The 19,444-nt window shown below is 38.9% G+C and overlaps 1 protein-coding gene across 1 annotated transcript; it reads left to right on the plus strand.

Moving 5' to 3' along the window:
* Positions 1-294: 294 nt before the first annotated feature.
* LOC140772526 (uncharacterized) lies at positions 295-18,583 on the plus strand. The gene is made up of 4 exons (XM_073114641.1): positions 295-699; positions 10,483-10,850; positions 16,738-16,780; positions 17,597-18,583. The coding sequence occupies exons 1-4, from the start codon at positions 579-581 to the stop codon at positions 18,028-18,030; spliced, it is 966 nt and encodes a 321-aa protein (XP_072970742.1). The 5' UTR covers positions 295-578; the 3' UTR covers positions 18,031-18,583.
* The last annotated feature ends 861 nt before the right edge of the window (positions 18,584-19,444 follow it).

Below are 19,444 nucleotides of genomic sequence, written 5' to 3' on the forward strand. Positions count from 1 at the left end.
TATTCATATTATATATATATAATTATTTTAAGTTTTATCAAGGCTATTTGATTGAGCCAGCTTATAATTAAGATTGAAATGATTTTCGAGCCTATTTTAAAGATTAAACTTGGGCCAGATCATTTTTGAGCAGACTTTGATCGAGCCTTATCAAGGGAGCTAGCCGGATGGATTCTTTTGACAGCGCTGCAGGGGAACTCAAAAACTACGTCCGAACCAATGAGTCATTTGGTTAGACCCGGATCCAACCTGTTCCATTAGTACCAAGGTTAAAATCTACATCGTCCGACCTCCACAAATGCCAGTTTACCCTTATCTATCTGTTTACCCCCAACTCCCATCTAAGAAAGCTATTCCGTCGTCCACTGCTCCGGCCTCCAAGCTGTCGCCACCGACGACTACTCCGAACTTTATTTTTTCCAGAAATTTGAGAATTTGCAAGAAAACTTGCTCTCTCGGTATCTATTGTTTCTCCTATAACGTTCAAGGCATGCTCCTGGTGTTCGAGGCATAATCGTCACTATCTATTCCGGATTAAGATTGCAAATTGGAGCGGATGGCGTGAGAGATCGATAACAATGGCGCAGAACAACAACAATGGGGAGCCCAGCTCAGCGCCGCAGCCGGACCGGTGGTATGACCTAAGACTTGGTTCATCCTTCAAGAACCCGTCCTCTGCCAAATTCTGCACTCTTCGTTGTGAGTTGCTTCTTCTTCAAACCCTAGATTTTTTTTCCTTTTTTTCCTTTTTTTTTTCTCTTTTACCTTATAGGAAGTTTATTCCTTTCGATATACTGATATCTCGATTCTCAAATTTTACATTCAGCTACAATCGTATTGTCATGTGAAAATTATAACCTCGGCTGGCAATTTTCAGATTCTATTATATCGATGCAAGTGGAATACATATTTTTAGTGAGAGAGGAAATACCATTTTCCAGTGGAGAGGTCAATTTGCTCACCTACAGTGCTTGGGAAATCGAATTATTCCAGGCTACTAGTAGAACACTGTGTGAGAACTTAGATCCTCCAAACAAACATACAGATGCCTTGTACTTATTCATTAATTCTGACTTTGAAGATATAGAGATGGAACACCTTTTGATATATTTATGATTTTGTTTATAATTAGTGATCCTAAGGCATTTATAATACATCATACATGACATAATAATAACAAATCATGTAACGTGAGGCACTTATGATACCATTTACAATTTTGTGTTATTTAGTAGAAAATTTGAAGAAAATAACAAAAGTTATCATCAGGCATTTAGTATCCATGACATAATAACTTTCGATTGGAGTGTCTGTCTACTTTATATGCACACTCCTACCAAAAAATATGTCATCCTTGTATATTTACTTTAAGATAATGAATCAACAACCTATATCATACTTTTAAATCTTAAGAGTTACTATTAAATAACTTGCAACATAGAGAGAAAACATATACTTTTATATTTCTATAGATGGATGATCAATCACCAATCATATTAAAGTACACAGTGGAACTTAGCTAATCTTTCCAAGTTATTTTATTAGTAACCCATCATCTTTTAGGGATATTTTAAATAAGTGGGTGATCTTATTTGAAAATTTTCAGGCTTTCATAGGAAGTTATATCTTTTAGTTATTTCGATGTTGATTCATTTGAATATTTTTGTATCTGCGTTGAAGTAGATTTGAATGTATCTTGATATTTTCATCACTGACCTTTTGTGTATCTTCAATGATTAGGAAAGTTTAATTATCTACTCTGTTACCTGAAAGGTTGAGTTAGTTGGAGAATTAGATTTTCTTTAGCAGATTGATGACATGTTGATAAGCAATAATTAATTTTCGTACTTTTCTCAATAAAGCTTTCTAAGCTCTCAATCTGCTAGTCTCCTTTTGCTAACAATATTCTAGGAAGAACAAGATTAGATGTTCAATACAGCCAATTGTTGAACTACGGATGGCCGTGCCATAGGCATGGCCTCGCCTACCACCGGCCGACATAGCATGCATGTGCCGTGGTACTTGCCGACCATATCGCAAGACAAGGAGAGAAAAAGAAAGAAAGGAGACTACTCTCACATTCACTTTCCGATCTCGTTGTTACTGCTTGCCATTGATCTCGTCATCATGTTCGTGTGCTGGAGCCTCGTTGGTGAAGTTGCCGGTTGCATCTGATGCGATGCAAATGCCTTAGCTTGAAGAGGGAGAAGACCTTGAGCAGGTTGGGGCAGGTGAATAAAAACTTAAGTTGTGGAACCGGATTAGTGACTATCTACAAATGCACATAGACTTAACTATGACTTCACTTATGAGGCTCCGGCATGTGAACAATGGGCGACGAGGTCGAGGGAGATGGAAAGCTTGACGATGAGGTTGATGGTGAGTGGATCACTCCTAGGAGGGGTGTTGTGTGGCAACCCTCCTGCCGATATGTTGCTGGCACGATAAGTGTTGATTGGCATGTCCCGTGTCGATCAGCACGGCCATTGTTGTGTTGAACTCATTTTCAGTAACACTTTTAATGTCTTTTGCCTTAAATTTTATAGGCCACATGTATTTCTAATCCGATGACTAATGGTAGTACCTCTAAATCTTTTAATTTCTACTCAAATTTATAGAATAAAAGTACTTATTAAGCTTTGACTAGTTATTTTAATTAGAGAACAATAAGTTTTCTGTAGGTCGTGTTTGAACGCGAGTGGGTGCGTTAGAACGTGTTTGTGAACGCGCTTGCGAACGTCTGCATTAGGTTTACAAAAATAGAGAATGCGAAATGTGCATTCGAACGCCTGCATTAGGTTCGCATCGACAGAGAATGCTTTTTGTGCATTCGAACGCGATCGGTGGAAATTCACTGTTTCTAGGGTTAATAATTATCATTTTTGAATTGTTTGGTTAGCCTCTAAAGGTGTGGATGGCAACCAAGGAGGCATTATTGAATGAATTGAGTTTTGCCCTATTCTTCTTTTTCTTCTTCTCTCTCGTTCCTTCATTCCACAGCTAGTCCCTTAGGGGCCCACTCCTCCCCCTTCAAATATATTTATCCTTGCCCTAACCCTTTCATCATCCACATTCCTTTCATCACCATCGTACCCTCCGGTGCCACCCCATTACCGTCGGCCTACCACCATCCATCATCACCTAGGATCTCGTGCCTCTATCCACGGATCCATAGTCGATCTCTCTGACGTTCGTCTACTAATTTGACGATATCTCGAGATCCTGTCGTCCAATTTCTCTGAAATTATATTTATTGGAAAGCTCTTTTCCAAGGCTACAACATATCAAATTTCACGTTGATCCAATGGCTATAACTTTTGGAATCTTTTTTCAAAGTTCTGTGCCAGATCTTGTCCAGATTAGAGCTACTGTTTCTCGGACATGCACTTCCGATGATGACAACCAGAGCCATGGCTACGCGGCGAAATGAGGATAAGATCTCCCCAATAGAGGAGGGGGAGACAGCTGTGGGAACTTCCACTTGCGGAACTGCCCGACTGAACATAAATAGGGAAGAGCCTAGTGTTCAAGCCATGATTGAGTCTCTTTCCGAACAAATGACCATCAATAATCAGATGATGATAGAGATGATGCGGGAATTATGGGCGACAAGAGAAGCTATGGCGATCAGAAATGCACCAACGTCCCCTCGACGCGAGTCTACCACCATGAACCTGCCGCCACCGGTTCAGAACCTTCACCAGTAAGAACCTCTGCTACCCCCATCCTATGGGCAGAGACCAGCAAGGATGGTTCCACTAGGCCAAGTTGCGGGTGAGCCTGTCCAATGAGCAAACCAAAATGGAGATCATCTTGGAGATCTAGACCCTTGGGCGGTGCAATACGAATTGGAACTGCGTCGAGTTAACATAAATTGAAGGAGGGATCATCAACCATTCATGGTGCATCCTCTTCAAGTTAGACAAGGGTTTGGATATGATTTAGACCGAGACAACGGTATCCGTGAGCGAACCGTGCGTCTCAAAATTTTCAAGTTCAAAGGTGGTGACTCGATCAATTTATTGTATAGGGCGGAATAATTTTTCGCGTACTAAAGTACAGCGAAAGAATATAAGATGATGCTTGCGAGCTTCCAGCTTGAAGATGCAGCACTTCATTGATTTCGGGCAGCCAATGTTCATGATACGATTGAAAGTTGGGCTAATTTCTGCACCGATATCATGAAGCGATTTGGTGCATCGGGGTATGAAGACTTCGATGCTCTCCTTTCAAAGACTGTGCAAAGGACTACGGTTGGAGCATACCAAGAAGAATTTGAGAGGATAAGTAGTAGTTGCCAACCTCTATGGATTGATCAACAACTTCGCAGCACCTTTATTTCTGGGCTACGGGGAGACATACAAGTCGACGTGAGGGCTTTAAGGCCTAGAACCTTACAGGAGACATTCGAAGACGCAATACTAATGGAAGACAAGCATCGAGCCATGAAGATACACCTCAAACAGAACTAGACGAGCCAAGAAAGTCACAAGCCGGTTCGGCCTACCATAGTGGCCGAAAATGCGGTCGGCGTACCAAGAGCTGCTGCTACAATGGTGCCTCCTCGAGCACCCCTGAGGCCCTCCCATTATATGAAGTACGCACTTAGAGGTTCGAGTCGAGTACTCACACCTGCTCAAGTGGAGGAGCGAAGAGCCAAATGCCTATGTTTTCGCTGTGATGAGAAGTTCATACCTGGACATCGCTGCGCTAAACCGATGGAATCGGTGATGCTAATAGATGGATTGGAAGAAGCGGAGGATGAGGTTGCAGCTAAAGATGGTGGCTTAACAGCAAGGAGTAGCAGAAGAACAGTCTGTGGAAGACATTATGACCGAAATCTCCCTCTACACTTATTCCGAAATAGCCGCACCAAAGACCTTGCGGGTGAACGGTGTAGTCAAGAAAACCACAGTGAGAATCTTGATCGACATCAGGTTCACCCACAACTTCATTGACAAGAGGCTTCTTAGGAAGATTGAGCTTGAGTTGGAACCCACGGATGGGTTCGATGTGACGATTGAAGATGGCACCACATTGTGGGCTGATTTTATTTACGGAGGTGTAGAGTTGAAAGTGCAAGACCAAACTTTCAAATTAGATCTTTATCCGTTGGCCTTGTTGGGTGCCGACATCGTCTTGGAGACTCAATGGCTTTGAAGCTTGGGGCCCGTGACATTTGACTTTACAAACCTCACACTTATATTTTGGAGGAATGACCGGAGAGTACTGCTGGATGGAAATCAACCGCGGCAAGAACCAGCGTTGCAACCGCTATTTGAAGTCCCAAGCATAGGGGACGCAAGTGAATTCACTTCTTTGTTAACGCCCACTTTTCCCATCTTCTCAGGTCTGTGGAGAGCCAGCGCAGAGGATAGTGATCTGGTCCGACTTATGGAGGAGCTGAGAGAGAACCCCTTAAGCCACCTCGAGCATGAGGAGCGCGACGGGTTGGTACTCGAGCGCGGACGGATCAAAGTACCCGCAGACGAAGGGCTACGGAGACTATTGATGGCACACTTCCATGATACTCCTATAGTAGGTCATGAAGGGATCTTACACACCTACAAGCGGCTGGCCTAAAGCTGTACATGGACATCGATGAAGGCGGACGTGAAGAAATATGTGCGTGAATGTCAAATCTACCAACAAGTTAAATCAGAGACGCTCAAACCAAGCGGGCTGTTGCAACCACTGCCTATAGCGGAGCATATTTGGGAGGACATCTTCATAGACTTCATCGAGGGGCTGCTGAAGGTTTGAGGCCAATCGGTGGTGTTCATTGTGGTGGATAGGCTAAATAAATACGCTCATTTCATAGCATTGACGCACCTATTTTTAGCGAAGAAGGTTGATGAAATTTTTGTTCGGGAAGTGGCACGTTTGCATGGGATGCCTAGGACGATCGTGTTAGACCGGGATCACATTTTCATCAGCGAGTTTTGGTCCGAGTTCTTTAGATTGTAAGGGACTCGAGTTAACCTTAGTTCAACTTATCACCTCGAGATGGATGGCCAAACTGAGGTGGTGAATCGCGGACTAGAGCAATACTTGCGTTGCTTTGTGGCGGACCGACCAAATGATTGGGTTAAATTCCTTCCATGGGTCGAGTGGTCTTACAATACAGCTCATCACTTTAGCATCGGTATAATCCCTTTTGAGGCGGTTTATGGATGCACTCTTGCATGCCTATGATAGACTCGCATCGGTGGATCGGACTGAGCTCGACTTGGAACTTGCAGACCAAGATAAAACCTTGAGACAGCTCAAGATTCACCTAGCATCAGCTCAAAACCGCATAAAGCAGACTCATGACAAAGGCCGACGCGAGTGAGAGTTTGAAGTGGATTAATTGGTGTTCATTTGAGCTCAACCGTATCAGCAATTCATATTGAGGTCGATTTTGAACCAGAAGTTGGGTCACAAGTACTACGGGCCATATCGAGTGCTACAACGAATCAGATCAGTAGCTTACCGGTAGGACCTACCTAAGGGAATTCGAATCTATCCAGTTTTCCACGTGTCAGCATTGAAGGCCCAGATCGGGCCTAACCATGTGAAGGGTTCGGCCTTGTCCGAACAAATGGAGGAAGATAGCCCAGCTGAACCGGTCTGGGTCTTAGGCCATAAGAGAAGACACCATGGATCCAGATTGGAGACAGAAGCGTTGATCGAGTGGCTAGGCAAGCCCACTGACGAGTCTACCTGGAAGCTTGAGTCAGATATCATGGATCGCTTTCCCAATTTGACACCTTAAGGACAAGGTTGCGGAAGCATGGTAGATTGATATGATTCGGATTTCACCGATGTCGTCTCGAGCATGAATACATTTTATGAGTGTCTTTTCTTAATTGTTTGTGTTTTGATCAGATAAAAATAAGTTTTCTGTAGGTAGTGTTCGAACGTGCTTGCGAATGTCTGTATCAGGTTCGTAAAAATAGAGAACGTGAAATGTGCGTTCGAATGCGATTGGGCGCGTTTGAACGCTCGTTGCATCAGGTTCGCATCGACAGAGAACGCTTTTTATGCTTTCGACTCCGTTCGGACGCGGTCGGTGAAAATCCACTGTTTCTAGGGTTAATAATTGTCATTTTTGAATTGTTTAGTTAGCCTCTAAAGGTGTGGATGGCAACCAAGGAGGCATTATTGAATGAATTGAGTTTTGCTCTATTCTTCTTCTTTTTCTTCTTCTCTCTCGTTCCCTCATTCCATGGCTTTGCCGCTTCTAGCCTCCCTCATCTGGCTACTCACCCTAGTCTCTTAAGAGCGACCCACGCCTCCCCCTTCTTCAAATATATTTACCCTTCCTCTAACCCTTTCATCATCCACATTCCTTTCATCACCACCTTACCCTCTGGTGCCACCTCATTACCGTCGGCCTACTGCTATCCATCATCACCTAGGATCTCGTGCCTCCATCCACGGATCCATAGTTGGTCTCCTTGACGTTCGTCTACTAATTTGACGATATCTCGAGATCTCGCCGTTCGATTTCCTTGAAATTAGATTTGTTGGAAAGCTTTTTTCTAGGGCTACAACATATCAAAATTTTACGTTGATCCGACGGTTATAAATTTCGGAATCCTTTTTCAAAGTTTCGTGCCAGATTCTATCCAGATCTGAAAACGGGATAGATCAAACTTTAGCCCAAGGGGAGATCATATCAGGATGCCTTGTTGGATGCCTAGTTGGATTACATATTAAGGATGCCTAGTTGGTTAATCACCTAGATCATCATTATAATCTGGCACCTAACATTATTATATAGGCCACTGTTCTCTCTTGTAGGCACCACATATTCAAGGTTTTGTAAGACCATTTCTTCAATCAATGTACTAAATCATTGTGTCCACTGTCCAAAGTACACATTTAGCTTCCAAAGATAATTCCAATCTAGTTTGTTCATTTAAGGCTTGAAGCATGAATACAGGGTCATGGGATACGAATACAATATGGATGTGCTAGTATGACAAATCTTAAAAAGTAAGGATACAATATATTTAGGATACATAACTCATATAAATATATTAGTGTATTTGTCTACTTTTAATTGAAAAAATATATGTTATTGTAGCATATGATAGTTTTTATAAGGAGACCTCCATTTAATCCATTAAAAGAACAACGATTCATTAGAAAGGGTCCAGTATATTACGTTATATATTACTAACTAAGGTGCAAGAGAAAGCAAATTCAATGTCTTGGTCATAAGAAATTGATCATTGAAACATGATTTCCTAATGTAGCATATGATAGTTTATAGAAGGAGACCTCCATTTAATCCATTAAAATAAAAACTATTCATTAGAAATGGTCCAGTATATCACGTAGTATATTACTAACCAAGATACAAGATGAACAAACAAATTCAGTGCTTTGACCATAAGAAATTGATCATTGAAACATGATTTCATAATTTAGGCCTCTTGGAAATGCATAAATCATGCTTCAATGTTTTAATAAAGATAACCTTCTATTTTTTATAGGAAAAGAAAGGAAATAGCCCCTTTCAATTTGATTAATATAGATAAGAATTTTGGAAGTATCTAAGAAGTATTCGAGAAGTATCCACAACATTAATTTTATCATTAAAAGATTGTATGCTTTAAGGAAGTATATGATACATTTCTGAAAGTATCCGACAAGTATCGTGTTGGATTTGGTACCAGAAATGAATATGAAAAAGAGTTTAGAAATATATGTGCTTCCTAGGTACCGTTTAGCACCATTGAATTATTAAGGATGTTCTAGAGGCTCTACAAAAATTACTTTGACGTCATTCTGCCGTTATACTTTGAGAAAATGGACTTTTCTTTAGAAAATACAGTATTGCTGCTATAAGAGACATTTTTATGAAGACGCCAATTTTATATAAGTGTCACAATTAGTGCAATTTGATGGTGCAGAAATTTGTAGTTGGTTAAATATTAGGATTAATGTTCCCAAACTTGAGTGATTTATGGCTTAGATGGCCATACCGCCATATATGTGGGTTCTAATGAGTTATAGGACCATTTTTAATCATAGCTCTCAATCACTTATCTAATCTATACAAGTACAAGTCCATCGATATCTCATCTACTAGATGGCATTATTTGTAGTTCTTATTATGTTGTAGCGGAATTTGTTGCTAATACCGCATAGGTTGAGAAATGAATGGATATAGATATGATAAGATATAGATACACCGACACAATATATCTTGAAAAGTAAAATGATACAATACGCTTGAGAGTTAGGATACGTAACTCATATATGTAGATATTTATGTCTACACATATATATATTAGTGAACTTGCGTACTTGCTTTCTTTATTGAAGAATTATATATTATTTGTTGCGTATGATAGTTTCTATAAGGAGACCTCCAATGTATCCTTTAAAATAATCTTTATTCATAATAAAGGTCGAGGACATTATGTAGTATATTACTAACTATGATGTAAAATAAACAAGCGAATTCAATCTATTAATCAAAAGAAATTGACCATTGTAATGTGATTTCCTAATACAGATAATAAAACAAACAAGCAACTAGATCTTTTCACAAAGAGAAACAATTTAGATTTGATAAGAAATAAAAAGTAGTCTCCTTCAATTTGACTCATATTGATAGGAATCTTAGGGGCATCCAAAAATTATCCACAACATGGTACTTTTGAAAAATTGATCACATTAAAGAAGTATTCGATATGTATTCGGAAGTATCCGAAGAGTATTGTATCTAATATAGTATTCAATATGGATACTTCAAGACTATGGAAGTATTAGTGTTCCTAGTTGAGGAGCAAAAGGAAGAAATTGCCCGAGGAGAGGATCACGTCTTTTATCGGCAGTGTCAGGAACAACAAATCTTTTTATGATCGAAGAAAAAATTCCATTATAAAGGATGTGATATATTCATAAGGTCATTTTTTCTTATTCTAGCAGACAATTTATAATTCCATTGGTCTAATTTAGGACTTTTTCCAATGTATCTTTAATCTACCAGATCCATAGATATAAAGAGATTCATGAAATGATTGAATTATTCACAATAAATGAAAAAGAACTAAGATTATTCCATTTTGACAGGAAATGAGATAAGGTATCAATTGAAAAATCAAATTCAGCAGAATCTGAAAATATAATCCTGAACGACAAGATGAATAGGTGGGTTCTAGTGAGTTATTGTACCTTGTTAGTACTGACTTGTGAAGAACATAATTAGTGAAACAACTATTAATCTTAATTTTCTAATGTATTATGATCATATCTACAACTTTACTGGTAGGATGTTTGCAACTGAATTTGGAATCTGAGTTATGTAGTGCACCTTGTTGATTTTTAATGATGTTTCTGACTCTCCTTTTCTGATGATGACATAGTCGTATGTATCCTTCATTTTGAAGGTTCTTTAGTTCTGTAGTTAATATAAATTTCTTCTAATATTTATTATGAATCTAAAAAATTAATTATATGTCCATATTTTGAAATTGATAGATGAGTTTAAGCCGGCGTCAATTGATAAGAGTCAAGCTGGGTCTCTACACAAAAACAAGGAGAACAGGACCACTGTGGAATTCCAGAATAATCAGCCTGGGAAACCAAGGGTAACCTTTGAGGGAAGTAGTGAGGAATATAAGGACAATGATGGAGTCCTGTTTTTTGATGGCGAGACCTTTCGGTTGGAGCGACTACATCGTGCTGTGAAAAGGCTAAGGCATGTTCGTCAGCCTGGAGAATCGGGTACTGCTGCTAATTTGGTCTCTGCAACTACTTCTGGAACTGGCATGGAGTCTGGTTCTCCTCCATTAGGAAAAATTGCTAAGATGAAGACAATGAGCAAAACTATGGTGCAACCAGTACCTGTAAGTCCTTTTGAGTTGCTCATAAATATCTGCAATCTTTATCCTCTTTTGCCTTTTTTTTGGTTTATTATTTACAATCGAAATTTAGCGAAATAATGAAAGAGGATAAATTGATGATCTGAAAAGCGCATGCGATGTATATGGGTGTCTATGCAGTTTAGCAATAAAAATACCAATACATGTTTATCTAATTTAGACATTGTAGATTAGATAACTTTATTGTTAATAAACTAGAAAATGGGTAAAGTGGATAAATGATATGTGGAGAATCATTTTTGTTAAACATCTTATCTATGAATAGGAAGATGCATCATGTCATAATATCACATATGATTGCCCAAGTAAACAAAGAAGTAAAATATTTCTAACAAATGCGATATATTGGTAACCACCTACTATAAAAAATTAAGAAACATGATACAAACGTTCAACAAATCTGAATGTGACGAATGGAAGAACTCTGATGTATTCACATTGAGAATGAGTATAAATACATGGTTGGGGTATATTATCCCTCAGGTACATGATAAGAGTATATACATTAACACCCCCCTTCAAACTCAAGGTGGATCAAACACAAGGAGTTTGCTAACTAGATATCTAAAGTGTGGAGTGGGATGCGATTTGGTGAAGAAATCTGCTATCTGCTCCATAGATGATATATGTGGAAGACTAATAGTGCCAGCTAAAAACTGATGTCGAACAAAATGACAATCTACCTCAATATGTGTTGTTCTCTCATAAAATACTTGCAATCTGTATAGCACTTCTGTTATCACAATAAAGAGCAGTGGGTGTAAGAGTTGCTATGCCAATATCTCCCAATAGACAGCGAAGGTGAATGATTTCCTTAGAAGTAGTGGACATGGCTCTATATTCTGCTTCAGTACTAGAGAGAGATAATATCTTGCTTCTTGCTCCGCCACGATATAAGAGTCACCAAGGAATACATAGAATCTAGTAGTAGAACGACGAGTGGTAGGATCATTAGCCCAATCAACATCGGAATAAGCACGAAGAACAAGAGATGAATGAGCAGACATCAATAGAGCGAGTAATAGTCCCCCGCACATATCAGAGAATCCGGAGTAGTGCTGCATAATAAGTAGATCGAGGAGCCACTACAAACTAATTATACTCACAGCATGAGAAATATTTGGTCTAGTGATGCATAAATACACAAATTGTCCAACAAGCTGTCTGTATCTAGTTGGATCTGTCAATGGCACTCCATCTGTAGGACGAAGCTTCACATGAAGCTCAAGAGGTGTATCAACTATCCGATCATCAGATATAGCTGCCCTGTTGATTAAATCAGAAACATACTTTTGTTGAGATACAAGTATACCTCTCTAACTGTGAGCAATTTCAAGACCAAGAAAATAACGCAGGTGACCCAAGTCCATCTGAAAGTGCTGAGACAAATGTTTCTGTAGAGACTTGATAGTAGCTGTATCATCACCTGTAATAATTATGTCATCTATATAGAGTAGTAGAATAACATGTCCCTGCGGAGAAATACGCGTAAACATAGAGTGATCATGATCACTCTCAACAAAACCAACCTTTGTCATCGCTCTACGAAACCGCTCAAACCAAGCACGGGGTGCTTGCTTGAGACTATAGATGGCACACCGAAGTCAACAAACATGGGACAAAGGAACAAACAATCTTGGTGGAGGCTGCATATAAATTGTTTTCACCAAATCACCATGAAGAAAAACATTCTTTACATCCATTTGATACAAAGGCCAGCGACGAATGGCAGCTACTGCAAGAAGAGTATGAAAAGTAGTCATCTGAGCCATAGGGGCAAATGTCTCCTCATAATCAATGCCATACTCTTGGGTGAAATCTCTAGCAACAAGACGAGCTTTATATCTCTCAATAGATCTATCAGGTCGTCTCTTGATTTTGTAAACCCATTTACAACTAACAGGTTCAATGCAACTTGGTAGAGGAACAACATCCCATGTCTGAGTGTGTGCAAAAGCTTGAAACTCCTCATTCATAGCATGTTGCCACTCAGGATGGACAACAGCCTCCTAAGCCATTAGATCAACGTGAAATTTTGATACGAGGTAGCCCTAGGAGAGAACTTTCCAGCTTATCTAGTTTCATATAAATCGGATGCGTAGATCGAAAAATATCTTCAAAAAGGTAGACAAAGGTCAGCGGGTTGGACCTACGAGATTCAGGTCTGCACCGGATTTGTGATCCGTGGGTGGAGGCACGAACTCCAAAGTATAGAATGGAGGTGATGATGGATTGGAGGCCGAGTAGTTGATAGAGGTGGTTCGACAATATATGATAGTGGTGGTGGCTTGATGTGATAGATAGTTGAAGGTTATGATTGGCCTACAACTGTGGTAGTGGTAAAGATGAAAACCGTACAGGAGGTAGAGACAGTTAAGATAGAGAGATGAAGAGGAAAAAGTAGGCCTGCCTTACGGGACTAGGGGGATCGGCGAAAGAGGATGATTAAAAGCTAGATAAGACCGTGCCAACGGAAGAGGTGGCGTTGGTGAAGAGGGAGGAGGGAGATGTAGAGGCCGGCGGCCAAGTTGAGAAAGATGCAGGGGCAAAAGCCAATTAATCCTTCATCTCAAGCATGCCTAAGATACAAGCTATAAAACCCTATTTATAGAGATTAAATCAAAAAGTCCTAAACAAAATTAAGCAAACCAATCTTCCTTATCTTTGCGGATTAACCATTCGTTTTGCTGTAGATAGATACCGAATCTTCAAAAACTCCGTATATGAAAGTTATAGATAAGGAAGTCGCCGACCTTCTCCAACTAGTTTGATATTATTTGGATGTCTGTAGAATATCTTGCGAATATTTTACCGAAACTGCACAGATCGAGATTTAGCTAATTAAATAAAATCTTAACATTCTAAGGCTTTGACTAAATCACATAAGAATAATAAATAAGATAACTAAACTCGATTCATCAAGTCCAATGTCTTTCGAGGTGATCCGATCTGGTCCAAATCGCATCATAATATTATATGTCTGATGTATTTTTGGCATAGGTTTTCTCTTTCACATTGCAATAGCATATATGTATTGTTAGGGTTAATTTTGAGTTGTGATTAGCCTCTAAAAGGATGTGGATGGCAACCAAAGTCATTATTGATTATTGAGATTGACTTTTGTCTTACCTTCTTCGTCTTCTTCGCTCCCGTTCTTTCAATCCCCAGCGACGCCGCTTCTAACCTCCCTTGATCGGCCAATCACCCTAATCCCTTAGGGGTGGCCCTCTCCTCCCTCTTCTTCCAATCTATCCAACACTTGCCCTAACCCTTCCATCAACCATAACCCTACCATCACCACTTTTCACCGGTGCCACCCCATTAACGCTGGTCCACCTTCAATCACCATCACCTAGGATCACGTGCCTCCATCCACGGATCCAAAACAGACCACCCTGACCTTTGTCTATTAATCGGACGATATCTTGAGATCCCCACATCCGATTCGCCTGAAACTAGATTTGTTGGAAAGCTCTTTTCTGGGGCTACAACATATTAAAATTTCACGTTGATCCGACGGCGGCATATTTCGGGATCTTATTTTAAAGTTCCGTGCTAGATCTAGTCCAGATCTGAGAATCAGAAGAGATCGAACATTAACCTAAGGGGAGATCGTATCAATCCTGGTATCAGAGCTCCATAGCCAGAGGCGAGATCGTATCACTATATAGTTTATTTCAGCTATCTCTATTTGAATATCTAAAACTAACCTCTCTTTTAGATCTTCTCTAGTATGGTGTTGGCAGTAGAGTACAAGTTAATGCAATTTTTTCTGCGTATTTTATGTTACCATCATCTTTTAACCTGATGTCAACCCTGTTCTTGGTCAGTTGGTTTTTCTGTTCTCGTAGGTAAAGGGAGGATTGGTGCATGTACAAGTTGGGGTATGCTTAGACGAGTGGGTTAACCAGAGCTATTAGTAACAGGCTGCGATACACGGGGAAGGAAATTCTTTTTTGAGAACTTTAACTATGTGATTAGGTTAGCTAGCCCATCTTTCCTATGCAATTTGGACAAAGGAACTAGGGTAATGGGATGGCAAAGAAGTTCTTGTAATGGTAAATTTAATCATGTGCAACACCTTCCCAAGGGCCACCTCAAGGGATCTCCATTCAATTTGCTGTATTAATGTTAGATTGCTAGATTAGGACCGGAGAATGTACATATGGAGAGATCGAGAGCATTTTATTCGTGGGCAATCTGGAGTTTACAAAGTCAGTTATTTAATGTTCCACTTCGAATTCGGGTTTGATCCAACTTAAAATCTAATTTGCATCAGGTCCATTTTTTGAAAAAAGAAACAGGGAAATTTAATTTTCTTATTAGCAGAAATCTTTCATTTCAGTTACTCCACCAAAATGATGTCGAGATCCATGTGATTCTTCTGATATAGATGATCTGAAAATTTTTTCTTTAATTTTGAAGTGGCAATGGCCAATACTCATGCTTTTTCATTGCTCAAGTATTTGAATGTATTTAAGTTCTTATATTTCGATTATTAGTTTGTTAAAATATTGTTCAATTCTTAGATCAAGACACCTTACTAATCTAGCATAAATCACAGTTTATGCCGATAATGGCACCAGTGTTTTGAAAGGTGCCTGAGGCAGCCCCTTGGCAGGGCAGTGGCCCAGGCTCCTCACAAGCATGGATTGCACCCTAAAAATGATGGATGGGTTAGGGAGAAGGCAAAGAGAGGAGGAGAAAGTGCCGACAATGTTTAAGTTGGAAGTCGAGGGCTTGTTTTGCCTATAACAGGTGAGTTCTTGGTTTAGAGAGGAAGTGAAAAGGAGGAAGAGTGGAATGATACGGAGAGTTCTCTCATGATGATTTTGGTCAGGAAAAGAAAATGGAGATAAGAGAGAGGGTGTCTCATCACTAGAGGATAAGACAGTAGAGAAGTGCCTTATCACCGGTGAAAAGAAAAGAGATAAGATATGAGGGGAGAGGAGAGAGCAAGTGGGGATATTATTTCGAATTTTTATGTACTATATTAGTATATATTAAAAAAATTATATTCTATATTAATAATTTTTTATATACTATATTGGTGTAGTGCACCATTAAAAATTTTATATGTACTATATTAGTATATATTATACATCACATATATTACTATTTGTTTACTATATTAGTGTAATGCATTATTAAATATTTTTTTATATACTACATTAGTATATCTTATACATCATATTTCATTTTTATATATTAAAAACGCTATCATTTTCGCACCCACCTTGACGCCTCCATTCTGCCTAGGCACTATGCGCTAGGGTCCTGCAACTCGCAATCACCTTTCAAAATATTGATGGCACCTATAATGGTGTAGTATCAAAATACAAGATAACAAGGAAGTCGATGGTCTATCCGTACCTTGCACCATTTTTATAGCTAAAATTAATCTTCTATAATCCCTATGATTCCCTCACATTCATAATAGTTTCTGTTGTGCATGTGTGAACATTCAGTTTGACTTTCATGCGGTTGTCACTCATTTCGGTGTATGCTGGCAGATGATCTAATATGCCTTCCTATGTGGCATCGTATCAATAGCTAAGCATTTTCCTTAAAAGTGTGTCACTCTAACCTTTTACCTTGCTTATAGTGTTTCCTTGCCTTTTCTTTGGCCTCCCATGACAACCTTTATGTTGTTTGATTTTTTTTTCTCGTTTTTCTTTACTAAGTGCTTTGGTGTTAATATTTATAGTTGATATATCCTTTCTTTGGCATGCGTTAAAGAAGTTATTGTTTCCATGAATGTGATGGCTTTGTATTTTATCCTCCTCAATCATCAAAATGAGATCTTCATGGAAAATGCTAATATCTTTTACTCATTTTTATGATGATGTAGGTTGAAGTTGAACGAATTGATATTGGTGAACCAGATGGCCCAGGTATAACCTTCTCTTGGCTTACACTGACAATTGTCATGGAAGTGACTAAATCAAACATAAGTTAGAAAATTACAAGCTATATTTTTGCCAAAAGAAAAGATAAAGAACTTTATGGTTGTCCATTTTTCAATCCCCTGGAACAACATGCTATAGCTGCTTTAATAATGTAGTCACAATCATCATGTCAGGGTCATATTCTTAATTTCGCATTATCTCATGTAATGCCCAAATTGTTGTAGTATGGAAATTCATTGGGAGTATTGTCTTGCAATTCTATGAGTAGATGCCTTTTACCAATCTCCAAATGACCTTCCTTTACCAATAAAATGTTTTAGGAATCTTGTCTTCACTATTTGTGGCAAGGGTAATATGGGTCAACCAGCGTGGTTAGCACGGGGCAGTACTACACTCTCATGAAGAATTATATGTGATGATTTGGTATTGGGTCAGTATAGGTCAGCACAAGTCTGAAACAAGTTGGCACGCTGCATGTGGTAGGCTTGCCTAGCATGACAATCAATAGCATACTACGCTGGCCCATGGTTATCATCCTACCATGCTATGGTTTGGTCATCCTTTCTGGATGAAGATTGCAAGCTTCTTATACTTGGATTACTGCTTTTTATTTAGATGAGCAATATATGGATTCCTATCTAATACCTATTGGTTCTCGACTACCTTGAACTCAATGGTACCTTTGAAAGGCAAATACACCCTATATCCTGCAAATTGAATGTCCTGCATTACTGTTGTTCATTTGTCTTATTTAGCCCGTCAAACTCCATTTCATTTTTGGCCTTGACTGTGGTTGTGCAGATCCAAAACCAACAATCAAGAGTGCTTCATATCAACCAGTACCATCATATACACTCCCTACATCCCCTGATCCCAAATCCTCTGAACCAGATGAGAATATTGATATACTTGGGGATGATGATGGAGGGACACCAAACAAGATGACTTCTGGAGGACAGACTGGAGCAGTTTGTTTTGATATGAACATCCCAAATCAGAATGATACTGATGATGAGATTGCAGATGTTGATGGATTTGATGAAGCAGAGCCCATTTCTGCTGAAACCTTGCGAACACAAGTCAATGCAGATCAAGGGCAGAAGCAGCAGGAGACCTCTAGTTCAAGTGCAAGTAGTAGTAGCAGTAGCAGTGGGGATGGGAGTGGGAGCAGTAGCAGTGAGAGTGATGGCAGTGATGGTGACTCGCCCAGTTCTGGTGGTGAAATCGACATATGAGATGATTCTCAGGATTTAATGTCAACATGTCTTGTGTGGTTCATGTCATCAGAAGATGGACCTGGCTTGTTGGAACATGAGCTATTATTTCTGCTTGTTTCGTAGATGAGGATTAAAGTGAAGCTGGCTTTGCTGATCATATGAATCGGTCTGATTTATCTTTGTTACACAAAGCATATCTGCTACAAAGTACAATCTCCAGAGCTTACGTTCTAATACTATCAAACTGCCTGGCAAGCTGATTCAAGCTGATTCGTAGTTCACAGGATTAGTGGAAAGTATGATTATGAGTAGTTTCCATTGTTATTATTTTGTAGGTACATTAGCTTTACTGTTGTCTTGATCTTGTAGTCTGGCTACATGTCCATTAAGTTTATAAAAACACATTTTTGTTTGAAAAGCTTGTTTATTCTGTTTATCTAGGAGGCCCAATCTGAACATGCATGGGCTGAACTTACTTCTGTGGCCTTTGGTTTTATGGCGGTCTGTGGGAGGAAGTTCAACAAGTATTGATTCATTTGAGCAATGTAAATAGGCAACACTATTAGTGTCACATCGTGTAGCTTATGCATTTTAGGAATTCTCTCTCTCTTTTTTTTTTGACATTTTATTTTTATTATTTTTCTAGTTTAAGATAATATATGAATAGCTCAATATTTGGTGTAGTAAGCCTCGGGTGTAGCAAAATTTTGTTGTATGCTTGATTATCTACCACTGTGGTCCTTTTTACTTGACTGAAAGGTATTAGAATCACTCCGAGGTATATTTTAGTTGATCTCTGTGACTTAACTAATACATAGTATGAATTTGGTACTTGTTAATAGACATTTGGTGTTAGTGCATTAAAGCTGACTATGATATACAGATTTCGGAGATATCATAAGGAGTTGTTGATTAAACTAGCTGTCTTAAATTTTTTTTACCAAAATAGATTACACCCTAATCATATTTCTCAGTAGTTGTTAAAAGCACTGATAATATTAATGTATTACTTTTAGCAAGAAACGCCAATAAATCTAATGTTTATATCTGTAAATTACAAAATCAAATACAATTCTTATAAGTGGTTTACATATGTAAGACGTTGAACTTATTAATGGTTTATTTGAGAAATTTTAGATGAAAAATTTAGGTAAACCTACCTCATCTTTTCTTTTTTGCCATACTTATGCATTAATGTCTTCTATTTCACAAAAAGACACCAATCTTGTTGACATTTTACTAACAACTATATTAAAACTGACTCCTTTAGATATTAAGTTTGGACATGATTTATTTCGGTAAAAAAAATATTTGAAGAGGACTAGTTTGGTTGAAAACTCCATCATAAGCCAAGTTTGTTAAAATAACTCCATCATAAGCCCTTAAATTGATTATGATATGCAATTATAAAGCAAGCGTCCGGTTCTCTGGG

Source organism: Typha angustifolia, chromosome 12 (genome assembly GCF_048772165.1).
Source record: "Typha angustifolia cultivar Huaian chromosome 12, ASM4877216v1, whole genome shotgun sequence".
NCBI classification, from domain to species: domain Eukaryota; kingdom Viridiplantae; phylum Streptophyta; class Magnoliopsida; order Poales; family Typhaceae; genus Typha; species Typha angustifolia.